This window comes from Oreochromis aureus, linkage group 13, assembly GCF_013358895.1.
Source record: "Oreochromis aureus strain Israel breed Guangdong linkage group 13, ZZ_aureus, whole genome shotgun sequence".
Taxonomy (NCBI): Eukaryota; Metazoa; Chordata; class Actinopteri; order Cichliformes; family Cichlidae; genus Oreochromis; species Oreochromis aureus.
In genome coordinates, this window is record NC_052954.1 from 32393247 (window position 1) to 32411611 (window position 18365).

Below are 18365 nucleotides of genomic sequence, written 5' to 3' on the forward strand. Positions count from 1 at the left end.
CAACTATGAAAAAGAAGAATTTGATTGAAATACCGCAGAACTAGTGAAAAATATACTTAAACTACTCATTTCTCTGTAACACAGGTTGAAACTTTAAAAACACAGAACATTAATGATTGAGGTTATCAGACACCCAAAGCAGCCACTAATAGCTAAATGTATTTGTTGCACATTCATCTCTCCAACATGTGTCAGTGTGTGCGAGATAAGAAGCAGAGAAAAGGAAGGATGTAGCTTAGAGAGTTTCTAATCTATTTTTGGGGTAAAGTGCTGTGGCTACAAGAACTTTATACACAGCAGTTTGTCAGGAAGACTAAAAATATAATAAAGAAGACAAACAGGTTCATCTTTCAGTTTGAACAGACACTGAAATTTCTTACTGTGTCTTGTGTTGTTGATAGAGAAAAAGCTTCTGCACTGTTTTTGTTGATTGATCGATTGATTGATGTTACATATTTAGTTGTTCGTATTAAACCAGTTAGATGCTTTCATAAAGTAAAACCTTGTCACAGTTGAATCACTGTTTCCTGACATGTTGGAACAGAGAGGAATGCTAGCTGGTTGATTTTCATGCTGTGGCTGCCTTTGAATTTGAAATACGTGACTGTGAATTGCATAATGTGACGAAATGGGGTGTAAAGAAGGCAATGAACTTCCCCTTTCAAGCTCTTTGAAAAACATATTACAGAGTTTACTGACAAGTTAAGCTGGGAGCAGTCCTGAGGTAAGTAAAGACAATATTAGCTTTTCACTTCATTTTTCTACTTGAAGATTAGAAAAGCTATGAGGAAACTCCCTTATGAGGCTGAATTACAAACTAGACTGTGTGTGTGTGTGTGTGTGTGTGTGTGTGTGTGTGTGTGTTTGTGACAGAGAGAGAAAGTGAAAGAAAGGAGAAAGAGGGAGAGATGTCGCATCCAGGGCAGTTACGGTGTATACGACTGATGTAATGTGTTTTCCACACCACTCATTCGTGAACTAACATAAATATACAAGTTAAAGTAATGGTGTAGCTGCTGCTCTGTATCTCTGCTAAACTGAAATTCTCTCATTTTGATTGGTTTAAGAAACAAAAGCGTGGACACCAACAACACCACTACTGATAATCAGACAGAGATGGAGCCTGCCTGTGTGGTGCTGTGGAGCAGCTTATGTGTCTGCCTTTCTTTGACCATACTGGTCATCTTTTGTGTGTGTTGTTTGGTATGTAGCAATCTTTTTATGTTTGTCGTTGTGGAAACTATTTAAAAGTTTACTGCAAAAGACCAACACAGCCCCAAAATGCCCCAAAATCAGGATATGGAATTGAAATATTGATCATCAAAATTAAATTACGACTTCAATGTGCAGAAAGAGTAGCAGTGTGTCTTTGTGAATCCAGAGAAAGCATATGACAGAATGACAAAGCACAAACTGGTTTTGAAAGTGTATGACATGCAAAATTACTTTACATACTTTTTATTTAAGAGGCATTATTATTTATTTCTTTTTTAACTTTTGTATTTTTTTTAACTGTGCTGTTGGTGTCATCCGTGACCCCCTAAACTTGATCTTATCCTGAATAAAGTACCAACAAAGATAGAAACAAGAATTCATCACCACATCCCTGAAACATTTTACTTAAGCATCATTATGTCTTTTTAGAGACTCTGTTTAAGACAGGCTGTTATGTTTATTACCACATCAATGTAACTTTCATTTACTTTTCCTATAGGTGCAAAGGAATAAAACCCCTATTATCTATTACACAAACCTCCTCATTGCCACAGTTATCCAGATTTGCACTATCATGATGATGATGTCAAAGCCTGATGAGAGGAAAATCTCCAACACTTCTTCTCTTGTTTTCTACTGTGCTGTGATGGCTAACCTTTACTTCAAGGTGTGCATTGCCCTGGAAAGGTATCTATCTGTCTTTCAGCATTGGATTTCAATGTGCAGCATCTTTATGGTCGTAAACATGATATTCTGTATTGTGATAATCTGTATAGCTGCTCGTCTTGTATTGCAGGTATTTGTTCATCGCCTGCCCACTGTTGGACTGCATCAGGCAAACTAAGGGTTCTGTGCTGGTCTGTGTTCTGGTCTGGGCTCTTTGTATTGTCAGTATTCCTCCTGCCACTGTCTTACAACAATATTTCCGTTTAAGTTGTTTCACCCTCCTGCCGGGTCTTCCATTCATCTTCTGTCTAATTGGGATCCTACAAGCGCTGCCTGCTGCCACTGCAGTACCCACTGAGGAAAAACGAAGAATTGCAGGAACTTTAGTTCTGCTGTTGCTTAACTACTTTCTGATCATACTTCCCACCATCATTTTTTATATTTTAATCGTCTCACTTCATTATCACTTTGATACTGATATCCCAGATATCGTTTTGACTTTGTCTCTCCTCAGTCCTTTTGTAGACTTGACTCTGTTTTTTTTCATGCGGAAAGGGCCCATCGACAAGCTGCTGGCATGTCTGTGCTGCTGCAGTATGGACAGCCCTGCAGCTGACGTAGCATCAGATCATCAGAGTGGCTGATGGGTGCAGAGATGTGGGTTTACTTCAGCAGAGACAAATGGAGAAAAAAAGGAGAAGCAGAATGTGACAGAATTGCAGAAAATAAAGAGAATTTAGTTTCTCACATATTTCTCATGTTTGTATGTATTTATATGTCCTGATTATAATTATGGCATTTCCTCTTTCATAGACAGTTTTATAATACAAACTAGAGAGTAAGCAGGAAAATGTAAATAAGCTACCAATTCAAAGCTTTTTGTGCATTATTTTTATGCAAGCTTTTATTTTTTAGAAATTAATAAAATTAAGGTATGTTGTTGCTCCAGTGTGCCTTTTTGTTCTTTTTGAGTGTTTTTTTTCTTTAGTGAAACTCTTGTTGATGTTAAAAATATACAATCATCTTCTAATTGTGTCATGAGATGACGGTGAAGCTGGCCATAAATACTGTCCGTTGATTGCCATGAATTAACTCCAGGTGAGCTGCCCAGGTGAGAGCAGACAATCCTCCACACAGGACGCATACACAGCTGCTCACACGGACCATGACATATTGTCTCTACAAACACTAAAGGAAGACATGAAAAACATCAATAGTGGGACAACTTTAGATTGTTTTAGCATTAAGAGGTTTTTATCCAGAGGCAAAGGAAAGTGTAAACACTGACTGTGAAATCTGGTCTTTAAGTCTGACGTCATTAGCTGAGTCTGGGCCCAAACTCTGCTGCAAGGTCAAGGTCAAGGTCAAATTTATTTATATAGCACATTTCAAACAGCCGATGCTGCACAAAGTGCTTAACAATATAAAAATGGCATTAAAAAGCAACAATGTAATACAATAATAATAATAATAAAAAACAATAATAGGACAATAAAAGAATTAAAACAATAACTAAAACTAATTCAAATAAGACCAAAGTGCTTGGGTCATAGTGTGTTAAAAGCCAGGGCATAAAAATGTGTCTTTAGTAATGATTTAAATTGCTCAAGTGTTTGTGCAGATCTAATATTTAAGGGGAGACTATTCCAGAGTCTGGGACCTGCCACAGAGAAGGATCTATCACCACGGGATTTGAGATAAGTCCGTGGGATGGACAGCATTAATTTTGAGCTAGACCTCATGGTTTTCCCTGGAGCATAGGCAGAGAGGAACTCAGACAGGTAAGGAGGGGCTCGGGCATTAAGTGACTTAAAAACAAAAAGTAAAACTTTAAATTGGATCCTGTAGGAGACAGGAAGCCAGTGTAAAGAAGCTAAAACTGGGGTTATATGCTCTCTCCGTTTGGTACCAGTTAGCAGGCGAGCAGCTGAATTTTGAACCATCTGAAGACGATGGATGGTGGCCTGATCTAGACCATAATACAATGAATTGCAGTAGTCTAATCTGCAAGTAAGGAAAAGGTGAATAACACGCTCAAAGACGTTAGCCGGGAGGTATGGCTTTACCTTGGCTAGCTGTCTTAGCTGAAAAAAGCAGGACTGAACTACTGCACTCACCTGCTTATTCAATTTAAAAGAACCATCAATGTAGACACCGAGGTTTTTTACATGTGTTTTACGATACGAGGAAAGGGCGCCCAGAGTGCTGTCGATATGATTAAAGTTGCCAAAAATGACAACCTCAGTTTTATTTTCATTTAGCTTTAAAAAATTTAATGACAACCACTGTTTGACATCGTCGCGTAATAAGAGCTGGGGATGGTCTGACCCTGCTTTTACAGGTAGATAAATCTGCAAATCATCAGCAAAACAGTAAAATGAAATGCTGTACCGCGAGAAGATGGAGCCCAATGGCAACAAATAGAGTGCGAACAGGGCAGGACCCAAAATAGAGCCTTGAGGTACACCGTATTTAAGAGGGGCTATTTTGGAGTTGTGGGGGCCCATATATACATGAAAAGACGTTTCTGACAAATAGGACCGAAACCACTGTAGGGCAGATCCTTTTAGGCCAGCATGAAATTCTAGCCGTGATAACAGGATGTCATGGTCGACCGTGTCAAAAGCTGCTGACAGGTCCAACAATAAAAGGGCAGCAGGGCTGCCAGAGTCCAGAGTTAAAAGAATATCATTAAAAATCCTTAAAAGTGCCGTCTCAGTGCTGTGTAGTGATTTAAAACCAGATTGAAATTTTTCAGAGATCATATTAAAATCAAGGTGGGCCTGCAACTGTAGGTAGACCACTTTCTCTAAGACTTTAGATAGAAAAGGAAGCTTTGAGATAGGCCTGTAGTTGGACAGAACAGTTGGGTCCAGGTTTTGTGCAGGTCCTAGTGATGGCAATTCTGGCTCTTTTTAGAAAACCGGCTCGTTCGGCTCGGCTCACTAAAAAGAGCCGGCTCTTCAGGTTGTTCTTTTGCTTTAATTAATTTATTATCAACAACATTATAAAATTATGCACAAAATTTATTATTAGTGTAAAAAAATGTATTTTATTTGTATGTGTTTATTATATAAATATGCTTTTATTTATTCACTCCACATAAAATAAAAAAGTTATAAAATACAAAAGCCAACTATTTACAATTCTATTTTTAACTATTTAAAAAAATTAAGCTTTCTCCTGTTAAAAAAATTTAAAGTGAAACAACACAACCCACAACGCAATAAAATATAAATTAATATGCAAAACAAAAAGAAGACGCACGTTTTCTGTCATACAGGCCTGGGATGATTTTGTAGGAGTTTTTTTCCTGCTTGGAATTACATAAATAGGATTCAGTGCATGAATAAACTTTCTGAGTCCTTTATCATCCACAACTAAAAATAGTTGGAAATCAAGTGCAATCATTTTTGCCAGGTCTTTATGAATTGAGTTCTTGCTGGGGTCACAGGCTTCTGCAAAAACTGTCTAATACAGCTCTTGGTTGGTTTAGGTGGTTGTGGTGGTGTATTGTATGATGTTGTGGATGCAGCAGCAGCAGCAACAGTTGCAGGAGACACACTGGCATCTTCATTAATATCACACTCAACTGACTGTGTTTTATCTTCCCATTGCCCTGATGGGTGGACAGTTCTCAGGTGACTGTGCAGGTTGTTTGTGGAGCTCCATATGATATCCTTTTCTTGTCATTAAATTATGTTTTGTCATTAAAATTAAAATGGTTCCAGGTTTTGTTTCTTTTCTTGGTGTCACTTATTTTCATTACTATACCTTTCTAATGTGACAATGTTGTCTCTTGTTGTTGCCCCTGGCTCGCTCTCTCCCTCCTGCTCTGTTCTTGCGAGTGTAACTACTGCCCCTCCCCCTTCTGCTCTGCAAACATGCTGCGTGAAGCAAAAAAAAGTGAGAGAGAGAGAGGGTGAGAGAAAGAAAAAACAGAAACACGGATCCTAATAAGGAGCTGACACCTGTCATTCACATCAATGATCTGGCTCTAAAAGCCGTTTCGTTCATGACCGACACATCACTAGCAGGTCCATGAGTCAAACGATCACTGCGGCATCACTGAGAGTTACAAACTGTCTAAATTATTTTATCTGTAATAAAAGTGTGGCTGCTCTGCCAGGTGTAACAATTAAGTTTAACATCCAGGCATCCATGAAAATGGAATTTATAATATTTAAGCGAGTTAGAAGTTAGCAGGAAGTTAGCTTCCATCTAAATATAATATAGCATGTCCTGACTGACGGATTTCTGAAACAAATTCAAACGTACAGCTCTGCTCACATCCAACATACAGAAAGACAAAAAACTAAACAGCAGTGACGTTTGTAGGGTTACTGAAGTTGGGCTAGCTGGTATATAATGATGTGTTATGTGATCGCTAGCGACACAGCTATGTTAGCATAATATAAACACTGAAGCTGGAAGATGAACGCTAACTTTTTTTCCCTCGATAAAAGTTAACGTGAGGGTTCCTGATGGTTAGGGACAAATGCAATCGCATGGCAGGATGCTGTGAATGGAACAAACTTCAGTCAGGAGAACAACTGAGATAATCCATCCACAATACGAGGTTAGTCATTAATATACTGCTGCATGGGCTGGGCTGTAGTTACATCGTAAGCTTTTAAAAACAGCTTTAAAATGAAGAGCGGTAATAAAAGTGATCACTGAGTGTTTTTAGGGGCTTTTTGAAATTAACATGTTAAAAACACAAAAGCCTTATTAAACACAGGGTTGGGCCAGGAAGCAGGATTTATCAGGTCATCACTTAAAGACTGGATAGAGATTAATACAAGAAAAGGGAAACAAATGATCAACATTAATACAAAGCTGGCAGTTTAATCTGTAAATGTATGTATAAGTAAAAAATAAAATACAATGTTTTAATTAAGATTTTTGTTTCTTTGTTTCTTTGTTTGTTTCTGGATTTAACTAATAAAAAAAAAAGGATAAACAATCTTCCTGCGGTGTGTATGTGCGTATGTATGTGTGCTTGAGTGTGTGAGTGAGAGAGTGTGTGAGAGTGTATGTTTCTTTGTCACTGAACTTCACAGATTCTTGATAATGAGGGTGGGATGCTGCAATAATGCTCACCAGGAGCGAGAGGCGGATGGATCCAGGAGGACCGAGCCATCCGCAAGCGTACTGGAGACCAAAGACAACTTATCTCAGCGACATCTGCACACTTACAGCTAATGAGTCCCAGAGGTGAAAGGCAGCTGACCTCTCCAGGGTTCAGGACTTCAGGTGCCAAAGTACTGCACCATACAGGCAGAGTTAATAGATTTCTCACTGATATGGTGAAGTTAGAGGCTGCATGAAGTGAGCGACAACCTGTTAAAACCTGTTAAAAAAACAATAATGACTAAGTGCTGTGAGTGTGAACTGGGTGTAAGATAGGAGAAGTTGTCACTGCAACTTCCCCTTTGAAGACAAACTTGTCTTATTGCAGATTTTCTGACTGCTTCAGCTCGGAGCCCTGAGGCAAGGCAAGTATGAACAGTGTTTTTCTACTTGTAAAGTAACAGTGTAATTATGAAGACACTGCCATAATGAGGTCAAACCAAATCTACTGAAAGCATGAAGCTCTGTTCTTTTCTTTTGTGCCTGCAGTGTGCTTCCTCATAGTGTTGCGAATAAGTACTCGCTGCCGGCCTGATTTGTTGCCTGTTTGCATATTTGTCACACTTAAATGTATAAAATCTTCAACGTTATATTATTAGACAAAAAGAAAAAATGCAGTTTTTAAATGATGAGTTCACTTATTAAGGAAAAAGGCTATTCAAAAAATAATAAAACCAAAAACTGGTTAATTCATGAGTCTTTATTATCACAGCAAATACCTTTTGGCCCATTGTGGGATCTTAAAAATATTTTTTTATGTGAGATGAGATTTTTGCAGTCTATCTCTTATCGTTAAATTATGAACACTGACTGTAACTGACACGCGTGAGGCCTGCAGTTTTGTAGATGCTGTTCTGGATCCTTTTGTGACCTCCTGGATGAGTCCTTGATCCACTCTTGCAGTAACGGTAAGTCAGTTATTCATTGGAAGGTTCACCACTAAGTTTTCTCCATTTGTGAAAAAAATCTCTCTTATAATGGTTCACCAGAGTCCCAAAGCTTTAGAAATGTCATTGTTGCTCTTTCCAGACTGAAAGATGTGACTTTGATTCTCATCTGTTCTTTAGATCGTGGCATTATGTGAAATTCTTTAGCATATTTTACTTTGTCAGACAAGAGCTCTTAATGTGATTTCATGATTCAACAGGTCTGATAAGGTCTGTGTTTGGTTCATCACAATTAATTAATGCTTTAACAAGAGTGCAAATTACTTTTTCACTCAGGGGCAGAATGCTTTGGATAGCCTTTTTCCCTTAACGAATGAAATCAATTTCATAATGGCATTTTGTATTTACTTGGGTTATATTTGTCCAATATCAAAATTGTTTGATGATCTTAAAAATTTGAGTGTAAATGGCCTGTATTTGTACAGTGCTTTTCTAGTCCCTAAGGACCCCAAAGCGCTTTACACAACCAGTCATCCACACATTGGTGATGGCAGCTACATTGTAGCCACAGCCGCCCTGGGGCGCACTGACAGAGGCGAGGCTGCCGGACACTGGCGCCACCGGGCCCTCTGACCACCACCAGTAGGCAACGGGTGAAGTGTCTTGCCCAAGGACACAACGACCGAGACTGTCCAAGCCGGGGCTCGAACCGGCAACCTTCCGATTACAAGGCGAACTCCCAACTCTTGAGCCACGATCACCCCACGGGTGTGACAAATATAAAATATATATATATATATATATATATATATATATATATATATATATATATATATATATATATATATATATATATATATATATATATATATATATATGGACTATATAGACTACGTGAAGTACCCTCAGAAGGTCTGCTAGATGACGCTAATGCAGCACCAACTTCAAGCCCATAGCACAAGTTACCATCAAGTGTGGGATCTACCAAGGAGATGCTCTGTCCCCACTGCTGTTCTGCATTGGCCTGAACCCCCTCAGTGAGATCATTAGCAAGACTGGCTAGGGATACCGACTACGGAACGGAGCAGTTGTCAGCCACCTCCTGTACATGGATGACATCAAGCTGTATGCCAAGAGTGAACGAGACATTGATTCATTGATCCACACCACCAGGATATACAGCCATGATATCGTAATGTCATTCAGACTGGAGAAATGTAACAAAGAGAGAGAAGGAAGGTAGTCAGAACTGAGGGGATCGAACTACCAGAAGGCAACATTACAGACACAGAGGACAGTTACAAGTACCTGGGGATCCCGCAGGCAAATGGGAACCATGAAGAGGCCACTAGGAAAGCTGCAACCACCAAGTACCTGCAGAGGGTCAGGCAAGTCCTGAGGAGTCAGCTGAACGGTAAGGACAAGATCCGGGCCATCAACACCTACGCCCTGCCCGTGATCAGGTACCCTGCTGGGGTAATAGGCTGGCCAAAGGAGGAGATAGAAGCCACTGACATCAAGACAAGAAAGCTCCTGACCATGCATGGAGGGTTTCACCCCAAGTCCAGCACCCTGAGGCTGTACGCTAAGTGGAAGGAAGGAGGCCGGGGACTGGTGAGTGTCAGCACCACAGTCCAGGATGAGACAATTAACATTCATGAACACATCGCGAAGATGGCCCCAACTGACAGCGTGCTCAGTGAATACCTCAGGCAACAGAAACTCAAGAAAGAGGAGGAAGGCGAGGAACCATCATGGAAGGACAGGCCCCTGCACGGTATGTACCACCGGCAGATAGAGGAGGTGGCTGATATCCAGAAATCCTACCAGTGGCTGGACAAAGCTGGACTGAAAGACAGCACAGAGGCACTAATCATGGCAGCACAGGAACAAGCTCTGAGTACAAGATCCATAGAGGCTGGGGTCTATCACACCAGGCAAGACCCCAGGTGCAGGCTGTGTAAAGATGCCCCTGAGACAATCCAGCACATAACAGAAGGGTGCAAGATGCTAGCAGGCAGGGCATACATGGAACGCCATAACCAAGCGGCCGGCATAGTGTACAGGAACATCTGTGCAGAGTATAACCTGGAAGTCCCGAGGTCAAAATGGGAGACGCCCCCTTGGGTGGTGGAGAATGACCAAGCTAAGATCCTGTGGGACTTCCAGATACAGATGGACAAACTGGTGGTGGCTAACCAACCGGACATAGTGGTGGTAGACAAACAGAAGAAGACGGTCGTAGTGATCGATGTAGCGGTTCCGAATGACAGCAATATCAGGAAGAAGGAACACGAGAAGCTGGAGAAATACCAAGGGCTCAGAGAAGAGCTCGAGAGGAGGTGGAGGGTGAAGGTAAGAGTGGTCCCCGTGGTAATCGGAGCACTAGGTGCGGTGACTCCCAAGCTAGGCGAGTGGCTCCAATGTATTAGTTTTCTATTATTTAGCATTAGGTTATTCTTAGTATTTGCTGTATGTTTAATTATATTTGTGTCCATGTTTTCTGGTCGAGGTGTCTGCCTTTCCTGTTTACATGTTTTCCTCCTGGCAGATTTTTTCACTTAATACAAGATATTTTTGCTTGGAATAAGTGAAAAATATTTGCCAATGGAACAAGTGAAAATTCTCCAGTTTCAAGATGCACTGTCTAAAAACTAGTTCCTGTATCTTACTGAAATGTTACTCTGTAGCTGATTGTGTCTTATTTTAAGTGTGATAAGATTATTTTGACTAGAAATAAGACAAATATATTTGGTAAGATTTTGAGTTTTTACAGTGTTTGTTAGTTTCAGATGAGGTTCAACTTAACTTTCAGTGATGTTTTTTCTTTTCAAATATCTGTTGTTGTATGGCTTTGATCAAAATGACACAAAAAGCAGAGCATGATGTGGACAGTGTGTCTTTTGTGCTGGAACTTTGAGTAATATTTGCAAAGCATTTTAATGATTTAGTTGTGAGTCAGGCATTTGTTTGTTCTAAAATAACCCAAACAAAAGCCATTGCTGCATTAATAACTCTGTTTCCTTACATGCATAGAGAGAGATCCTGTTAAAGTGACTGCAGGGGTTCATTTACTAGAAGGGCAAATTGAAATTCTTAGTTTTTAAACTCAAGTGAATTGGGGTGCAAACGAAAACTAAAAAACTGTCTTTTCACTGTAAATCTTACCCTGTATTGTGCAAGTGTGACTGTATGCGGGTAGTGGGCGGGGTTTCATGATTTGCAACTTCCCCGTTCAAGACAGAGGGAAGGCAACTAGAACCATGGAAATATAAAACTGTCTCTACTCTAAAAATCACTACTCTTGTGTGTATTTGACTCTGAGTGGAGTATGGAGTGTTTAAAGTTGGCAACGACGACGTCTCTGTTCAAGGCAGACGGGGACAGATATCATGTTTCAGAGTTTGATGACTGAGACTGTTGTAACATTCCTGAGGCAAGTAAGGGCAATGTTTACACTTATCACACTGCTTCTACTTGAAGAACAGCATAGTCACAAGAAAACTGGCATTTAGTAATACAGTATTATGAGATAGACTACTATGCTCTTTTCTTTTGTGCTTGCAGTGTACTTTTGTATAAATGCAGAGAACAGAAATGTGTGTACTGGTAACTGTAATTGCCTGTACTTGATTATACTCAGATTACTTGATAAAAACTTGATCAGAGAAAATCTAATATTTAGTTTTCAGTAGTTTAATACATGCTGACTGTGAATTGAATGGGGGATGGTATTTTAAAGTTGACTACCACAACTTCCTCCTTCAGTTTTCACCAGCATTATCTGCATTATAGTTCATGTGTGGGCAGTCTCCAGGCAAGTGAAGGCAACACTTGCAATTAGTCACATGTTCTTTTGTGTTTGCAGTGTGCTTATCTATGAATGTTGTGAATGTAAATATCTGTACTGGTAATGCACTAACTGTGCTTGTTTAAGATTATGTTACTTGACAGAGACCTGATGACAGAATACTGATTTATTTTCACATATTTGCTTCAAAGTAGCAGTAAATATGTCTATGAACCTGATGAATACAATATAATAACACAGCTGTCTATATTATTTGTTACCAGTGTTCTACATGTACTTTTTATTGCATTTTTTCATCACTGTCACTACATGAAGTCTCCCTTTTCCACCGACAGGTCTTTCTTTGAAGAAAAGGTGAACAGTGCATCTTTTACCAGAGCTCCATCCCTCAATGGCAGATAGAGATGGGGCCCATCCATGTGATGATGTGGATCAATATTGGTGTCTGCCTTCCTTTGACCATACTGGTCATCTGTTGTTTGTGTTGTGTGGTATGTAGATAATCACTAAATATTGTGCATTTTATGTCTGTCAGTATATGAACAAAAAGAAGAGTTTTCAAAATAAATATAATTAAAATAAGAAATACGTTTCTATTAGGAGAAAAAATGGATGGCAATAATTTTGAACTGATTCGAGTATCCTTAATGTGTAATTTAAAAAAGTGTGATAGACAGTTTAATACAAAATATTGTCCAGCAAGCTATTTTTTTCATGGTCCAAAGCCTGATCCTTTTAGCTGATGCCAGGAGACCAAAATGTCTCTATACTGTCCACCTGTGCACTGAACGTCCTTTTCCTTCTTGCGTTCACGTGCACAGATGCCGGTATAGATGCTTGTTCAGTACTTAAACATTGAACTAGCACTACAGCACTATTAGTTTTTGTTAAATAAAAATTAAAATGGTGTAATATGTTGTTCAGCTTTAGGACCTGCAAGACCTGATCAGCGGAATATAAACCTTCTTTTTACCCCGACTGATACTAGTTAGGGAGAATTGAACATTTCACTGCGACGCCAACATGGGCAGTATCTCACATAAAGACTGGATGGGTCCCGCACACCATTGAATCCTATCGATATCTTTAAAATTACTTCTGTGGTTTATTGGGAAACGCGAACACCAACTGTCCTGAATGGGTACCTGTCACACTGGATGGGGCTGTGCTTAGGCTTCTAAGGGTTATTCCTTTATGAGTCCTGACATAATATAATTAGCTGCATCTGTTATAGTTTACACGTTACAGTATACCCAGAAAGGTTTTCATACTTACATGCAGCTGTGACCTTAAAAAGTAGATCACGGTCACTCATTTGGGGTCAAGTGACAAAGAAGTGAAAAATGAATCATAATAAAAATATAATAAAAAAGAGAAAATTGACCCCTAGGGTGTGGTTAAGTGTAATGATCGTAATTGCATGTTTCTTAGAGTTTATACTGGACAGTAAGTCCAGGTTAATGTGCAGGTTTGCAGTGAATTACTATGTTGGACTGGTGCAGGCAAGACTGTGATATTCATGGTGACTGGTTAGGTGCTGAGTAACAGTAGGGATATTATAAGAGTGTCATATGACACTTTAAAAATATGAATTTATGGGAACATTTTGCAACTGGAAGTGTAATTTCTCTGTGTGTGTGTGTGTGTGTGTGTGTGCGCGCGTCACAAAGCATGATTATGAGAGAGATGGAGGTGGGAGTGGTGGGAGCTGTTTCAGGGTTGTTCCTTTATTATTGTAGGGTCACTGAGGCAAATTGAGAGTCTTGAGATTTGGTGCTATATAAATAAAGCTTCCTGTGTATGGATGTATGTAACATCTGAAGGGATTTTAGAGTTCACATTGAATAATTTCAGTAAGAGGATTAATCATTACTCACCCGATGTGGACTTGCATGATAATTTTGCATTTTTTTGCTTTGTTGGATTGAAGTCTAAAAGGAGCTGGAGGACTTTGTAATGAGTCACTACACCCTCGTTTGGACTTCATTGGGTGCAGTCTGCAGAGGACTATCTGTGACCATCAGCACTGGCCACTCAGTGGCAGTGTTTCATCAGACGTTAGTGCAGTTAACATCTGGACGTAGGCAACTGAAGCTGCCTGCATTGCTTGGTTGGATCTATCGCTTGGAATTGGAAACTCAAACCTTTTGGAAAACTGCTCCAGACTTACTACAAAGGAGTGACTGCTGATCCAAAACAATGCCTGCTGTACCACAACTTACACTATGTTTCCACATCTGTCAAATTTTAACCCCCACTGATGGCAACGACGATTTTTTTTAATAGAAATCTGCTAAAAAAAAAAAAAACTTTATGGGGTAACGATGGTAAGGCAAAAGAAAAAAAAAATCATAATAAAAAATAGTTACGAATAAAACAACAGGGTAAAATAAGAGGAGACGGCTGCAGCACAGTGTGGGGGATTATTTCGAATCACCAGGTCAAATGTGTGTAAGAGAGTGAAACTGAATGATAATGTGTTTTACTTTCTAAAACTATGGTTGTTTAGCATGTAGTTAAAACCCTGCTGCTAAGTGGTGCACTGGTGACCTGTGGGTAGTTAACAGATTAAAATGAATAGAGATGGCATGAAAATATTACATCTTTGTAACTTCTCTGTTCACATCAAACTATAGTGTGAGTTAAAATGTAAAAGCTAAATAATGCTGACAAAGTGCCTGCAAAATTTCAAGGTTAGCCTTTCTATCATCCAGTAGGAGATGCACAGCACCTGGGTCTTAAAGCTGAATCAGAATGTTTCACTAAAAGAGTAAATGTTAATATTCTTCACAGTGAAAATATTTGGAAGTGAGGTACTCTCTAACATATAATACACATCCCATCAGATAATAAGTGCAACATTATAATACCGCACATGACAAAATATTGTCTGTCTAATCTGACATCATAGACTGCTCAATGATGGAGTTGAACACATCTTGTTTATTACTTCATATTCTGACTAATAATTGTATGTCCTGCAGGTGCGACGGGATCAGGTCCCTGTCATCTATTACACAAACCTCCTGATCTCCAATCTAATCCAGATGTGCACTATCATCATTATCGTGGCAAAACCAGATGATCATGAAACCTACATGATGTCTTTTGTTATTTACTATTTTGGTGTCCAGGCCAGTCTTTACTTCAAGTTGTGCATTGCTCTGGAAAGGTAGCTGTCTAACTTTCAGTGTGTGTACTTGCATGTGCTTGAGTACTATATTGTACTATGAATTATCCATATTTTTAGAAATAATCTATTCTCTACTGTGAAAATATAAATATCTGTGTGTCTTGTGTTGCAGGTGTTTTTTCATCACTCGCCCACTGACGGACTTTATGAGGCAAACCCGGAGTTCTGTGCTGGTCTGCATTCTGGTCTGGGCCCTTTGTGTTGCCAGTGTACCTGTTGCCATAGTCTTGCGTTATTTTCTACGAGTCCTAATTTTGATCCTAGTCCCTGCCTTTCTGTTCATCATCTGTTTTGCTGCGACCCTCAAAGGCCTGCGTGCTGCCTCCACAGTGAGCACCGAGGAAAAGCGAAGAATTGTAGGAAGTTTGGTTCTGTTGCAGCTTAATTACTTTCTGATGATCCTACCTGCAATCACTGAGTTAACTTTCGAATTTCACCCACATGACACTCTCAGATATGTTGTTTTTATCTTGTTTCTATTCAGTCCCTTTATGGACCTGATTTTGTTTTTTCTCATGCAGAAAATGCCCACTGACAAGCGGCTGGCTGGTTTGTGCTGCTGCAGTAGGTGTAGCAGCAGCTCATCAGTGTGAGGAAAAAGCAAATGGCTGTTGTACTACAGATTTAAGCAGCAAAAACTATTCTATTTTATATGCTCGAATATGCAGAAAATAGGTTTAAATGTTAAACAAATGTCTTCCAGTCAGAGAATGTTGCATATAATTTTAATTTTTGCTTGATGCATAAAGTTAAAAGATTAAAAATAATAAAACTAGTTTTAAAAAGAGACTTTTTTTCATTTGATTAGATTTCATATGATGGATTATGCAGAGAAACTAGAATTGGCTCTCGGCAAAGGTGGTCGCACTTTTCTCCTCCTCCTCTCCTCTCCCTTATCTTCCCTGCTTAGCCTCTTGTGTCCTTGTCTAGTCTCGTGTTTTTTTTGTATTACTTTTCCCTGGAACACTCTCTCACAGTCTGTTCTCTAAAACCTAAAAGAGGAATTATGGATTTGATCAACTGGTCCCTGAATGCAATTGACACCCTTTTCTCAACGAGAAGTTTGGGCTCGGGTGAGCCTGAGTGTTGAAGATATCTACCTATTCGGAACCATGATAACAGGGTTCTTGCTGATCGGAGCTGGCTTGGCCCTGACTTATCGGAGAATTAAGAAAGCAGAACCGGCTGTTCAAACCCCCCCAAGGCTGCCCGCTGGGATTGAAACGATGGGACGAGGCGTGAGTTTCTCAAAATGGGCTCACTGAGTGCAGCATGGATAAGATCTTGGAGAAGCTCACGGCTGCCGTGAATACTCAGAATAAGACCTCTGAGTGCAAATTGGATCACATCTTGGAGAAGCTCACTGCGGTCGTGAGTTCTCAGAATCGGCTCTTTGAGCACAAGAATGACAACATCACGGAGCGTAAGTTTGATAACATCATGGAGAAGCTCACGGCTCTCCAACAGCAGATTGAGAGACCAGTGTCGGACTGTTAGAACAGCTTTGAAATTCACATAAGTTGTTCGCACTAAAGTAAAAACCACCATCACTTCATGCGGAGACCCCTTCGGCGCCAGCTGCGGTCTCAAAGCTGGAGCTGAACAACAACACCCTGATAACGACTGTGTTTAGACTGTTCTTCCCATTCTATGCAAGGCCACCTGGGTTGGCTGGAAGACTGTTTACTTAGCCTGGCAGGGCGAAGGACACTGTCTCAGCTGAACTCTGGACACGCACACACATGCATATACACTGATATGCACACACTCATCCCCCCTCCCTTTCCAAACGCCTTCGATGCTTGTGCCCTCTGGTAGCGCTGGGCAGGGCGGCTGCTGTGTTTGCTTCGGATTACTCCTCACCCCCTACCCATCCCTGTGGCTTGTCACGTGTTTCATAATGTTGTGTTGTGGACATTTATGTGCTTTTTGTGCCGAGGAGTTTTTTTGTTTCCTGTTCTCATGCTGTCCCAGCATGAGTAGAAGTCTCTTTTTTTCCTCTTGTACTTTCCCATTGTAGTGTACATTTCAGTGTTTTTCTGTAACGCTATCCGATCTCCGACTTGTATCCCCATGTGATGTCTGTGTTGTGTGTAAGGTTGGGGGGGTGTCCCATTTCACTGCAGGGCAACCTGCATGTGGCAAATAAAGCCTTGATTGATTGATTGATTGATTGATTGATTGATTGGTCTAACAAATCTATTGCTTTATCACCTATTCAGGTTGTAAATCATGTTTTTAAAAAGTAATGAATTACTTTTGAAAAAAGTAATAAGTAAAGTAACAGTATTCCTTTTTGGGGGAAGTAATCAGTAATTAGTTACTGATTACTTTTTTCAAGTACCTTGACCATCACTGGTCTTGTGTTGCCATCTGCAACACAAGACCAGTGATGGGCTCTATGAGACAAACCAGCAGTTCTGTGCTGGTCTGAGTCTGAGTTAACGTTTGAATTTCACCCACACGACACTGGCAGATATGTTGTTTTTATCTTGTTTCTATTCAGTCCTTTTATGGACTTGATTTTTTTTTTCCACATGCAGAAAATGCCCACTGACAAGCCGCTGACTGGTTCGTGCTGCTGCAGTAGGTGTTGCAGCAGCTCATCATAGTGAGGAAAAAGCAAACGGCTGTTGTCGCTTTAAGCAGTTCTGGGACAATAAATCTGCATCTCCATGTGAATTTATTGATTTCAGAATTTTATTTTATAATTTTAGTTCTATAGTGTTAGTTGCATTTTATTTACTATATAGAGAAATCTTTTACATTACAATGTTCACTGCAGTTTAAAATTATAAGGCAAATTTACATCCATCTACAGAACCTTTTGTCTCTGCTTTTTCCTCAGCCGTTCCTAATGTCTAGACTAATTTCTTCCTGGTTAAATAAAGAAAATAATATAAAGCACTATTTTTTCCATAAATTCTTTTGTTATTTTGTGTTTTGCTCCCCCTCCCTATGGGCTCAAAATGTGGTCATAAATATTTTGTACTTGTAAATCAGTTTTGTACTTGTAAATCAGGATTTGTATGTGTAAAAAAGATTTGTGTGTGTGTAAAAAGAGATTTGTGTGTGTGTAAAAGATTTGTGTGTGTGTAAAAAGATTTGTATGTGTAAAAAGAATTTGTGCGTGCGTAAAAAAGATTTGTGTGTGGAAAACCCCTGCAAGTTACAAGTACGAATTTTGACCCTATTTTTCTTCCTGTCATCTGATTGGTCAATGTCATGTCAATCACAAATGTAACAATCCAATCAGAGAACAGATGGGTTTGGCTGTCGGAGGGCGCTTTTTGAACTGCAGGTCCTTGAAGGGTAATACAGTTTGAAGCTGGAGGATCTCTATATAAATATCCGATAGCAGCTAGGTCCGCTAACTTTCAGCAGCTGTTGAAAGGATAAAGTTGTGGTATGTCAGTGGTTAGAAATACCATTATTACTTTAGGATTAGTTTAACACAAAG

At 39.7% G+C, this 18365-nt stretch overlaps 2 protein-coding genes across 5 annotated transcripts; both read left to right on the top strand.

The window, feature by feature from the left end:
* Positions 1–500: 500 nt before the first annotated feature.
* LOC120443373 (G-protein coupled receptor 35-like) lies at positions 501–2888 on the top strand. 3 transcript variants are annotated; one of them, XM_039621978.1, is made up of 5 exons: positions 501–724; positions 874–946; positions 1068–1203; positions 1715–1882; positions 2012–2888. In XM_039621978.1, exons 2-5 carry the CDS (start codon positions 909–911, stop codon positions 2057–2059), a joined length of 390 nt encoding a protein of 129 aa, XP_039477912.1. In that variant the 5' UTR covers positions 501–724; positions 874–908; the 3' UTR covers positions 2060–2888. The 3 variants fall into 3 exon arrangements, with proteins under 3 accessions (XP_039477912.1, XP_039477910.1, XP_039477911.1); XM_039621976.1 differs by having other exon boundaries at positions 507–724; positions 1715–1902; XM_039621977.1 differs by lacking the exon at positions 874–946 and having other exon boundaries at positions 510–724; positions 1715–1902; positions 2012–2887.
* An 8241-nt stretch (positions 2889–11129) lies between these two features.
* Positions 11130–15885, top strand: LOC116334686. Of its 2 annotated transcripts, none has more exons than XM_031758175.2 (4): positions 11130–11341; positions 12048–12203; positions 14697–14884; positions 15018–15885. In XM_031758175.2, the coding sequence occupies exons 2-4, from the start codon at positions 12117–12119 to the stop codon at positions 15496–15498; spliced, it is 756 nt and encodes a 251-aa protein (XP_031614035.1). In that variant the 5' UTR covers positions 11130–11341; positions 12048–12116; the 3' UTR covers positions 15499–15885. The 2 variants fall into 2 exon arrangements, with proteins under 2 accessions (XP_031614035.1, XP_039477916.1); XM_039621982.1 differs by having other exon boundaries at positions 11130–11337.
* The last annotated feature ends 2480 nt before the right edge of the window (positions 15886–18365 follow it).

Coding starts and splice junctions, on each gene's coding strand:
- LOC120443373 (XM_039621976.1), top strand. CDS start 909: ATGTCGCATCCAGGGCAGTTACGGTGTATACGACTGAT. Junction 1,204..1,714: donor TCTTTTGTGTGTGTTGTTTG/GTATGTAGCAAT, acceptor CTTTTCCTATAG/GTGCAAAGGAATAAAACCCC. Junction 1,903..2,011: donor GTGTGCATTGCCCTGGAAAG/GTATCTATCTGT, acceptor CTTGTATTGCAG/GTATTTGTTCATCGCCTGCC.
- LOC116334686 (XM_031758175.2), top strand. CDS start 12,117: ATGGGGCCCATCCATGTGATGATGTGGATCAATATTGGTGTCTGCCTT. Junction 12,204..14,696: donor TCTGTTGTTTGTGTTGTGTG/GTATGTAGATAA, acceptor TATGTCCTGCAG/GTGCGACGGGATCAGGTCCC. Junction 14,885..15,017: donor TTGTGCATTGCTCTGGAAAG/GTAGCTGTCTAA, acceptor CTTGTGTTGCAG/GTGTTTTTTCATCACTCGCC.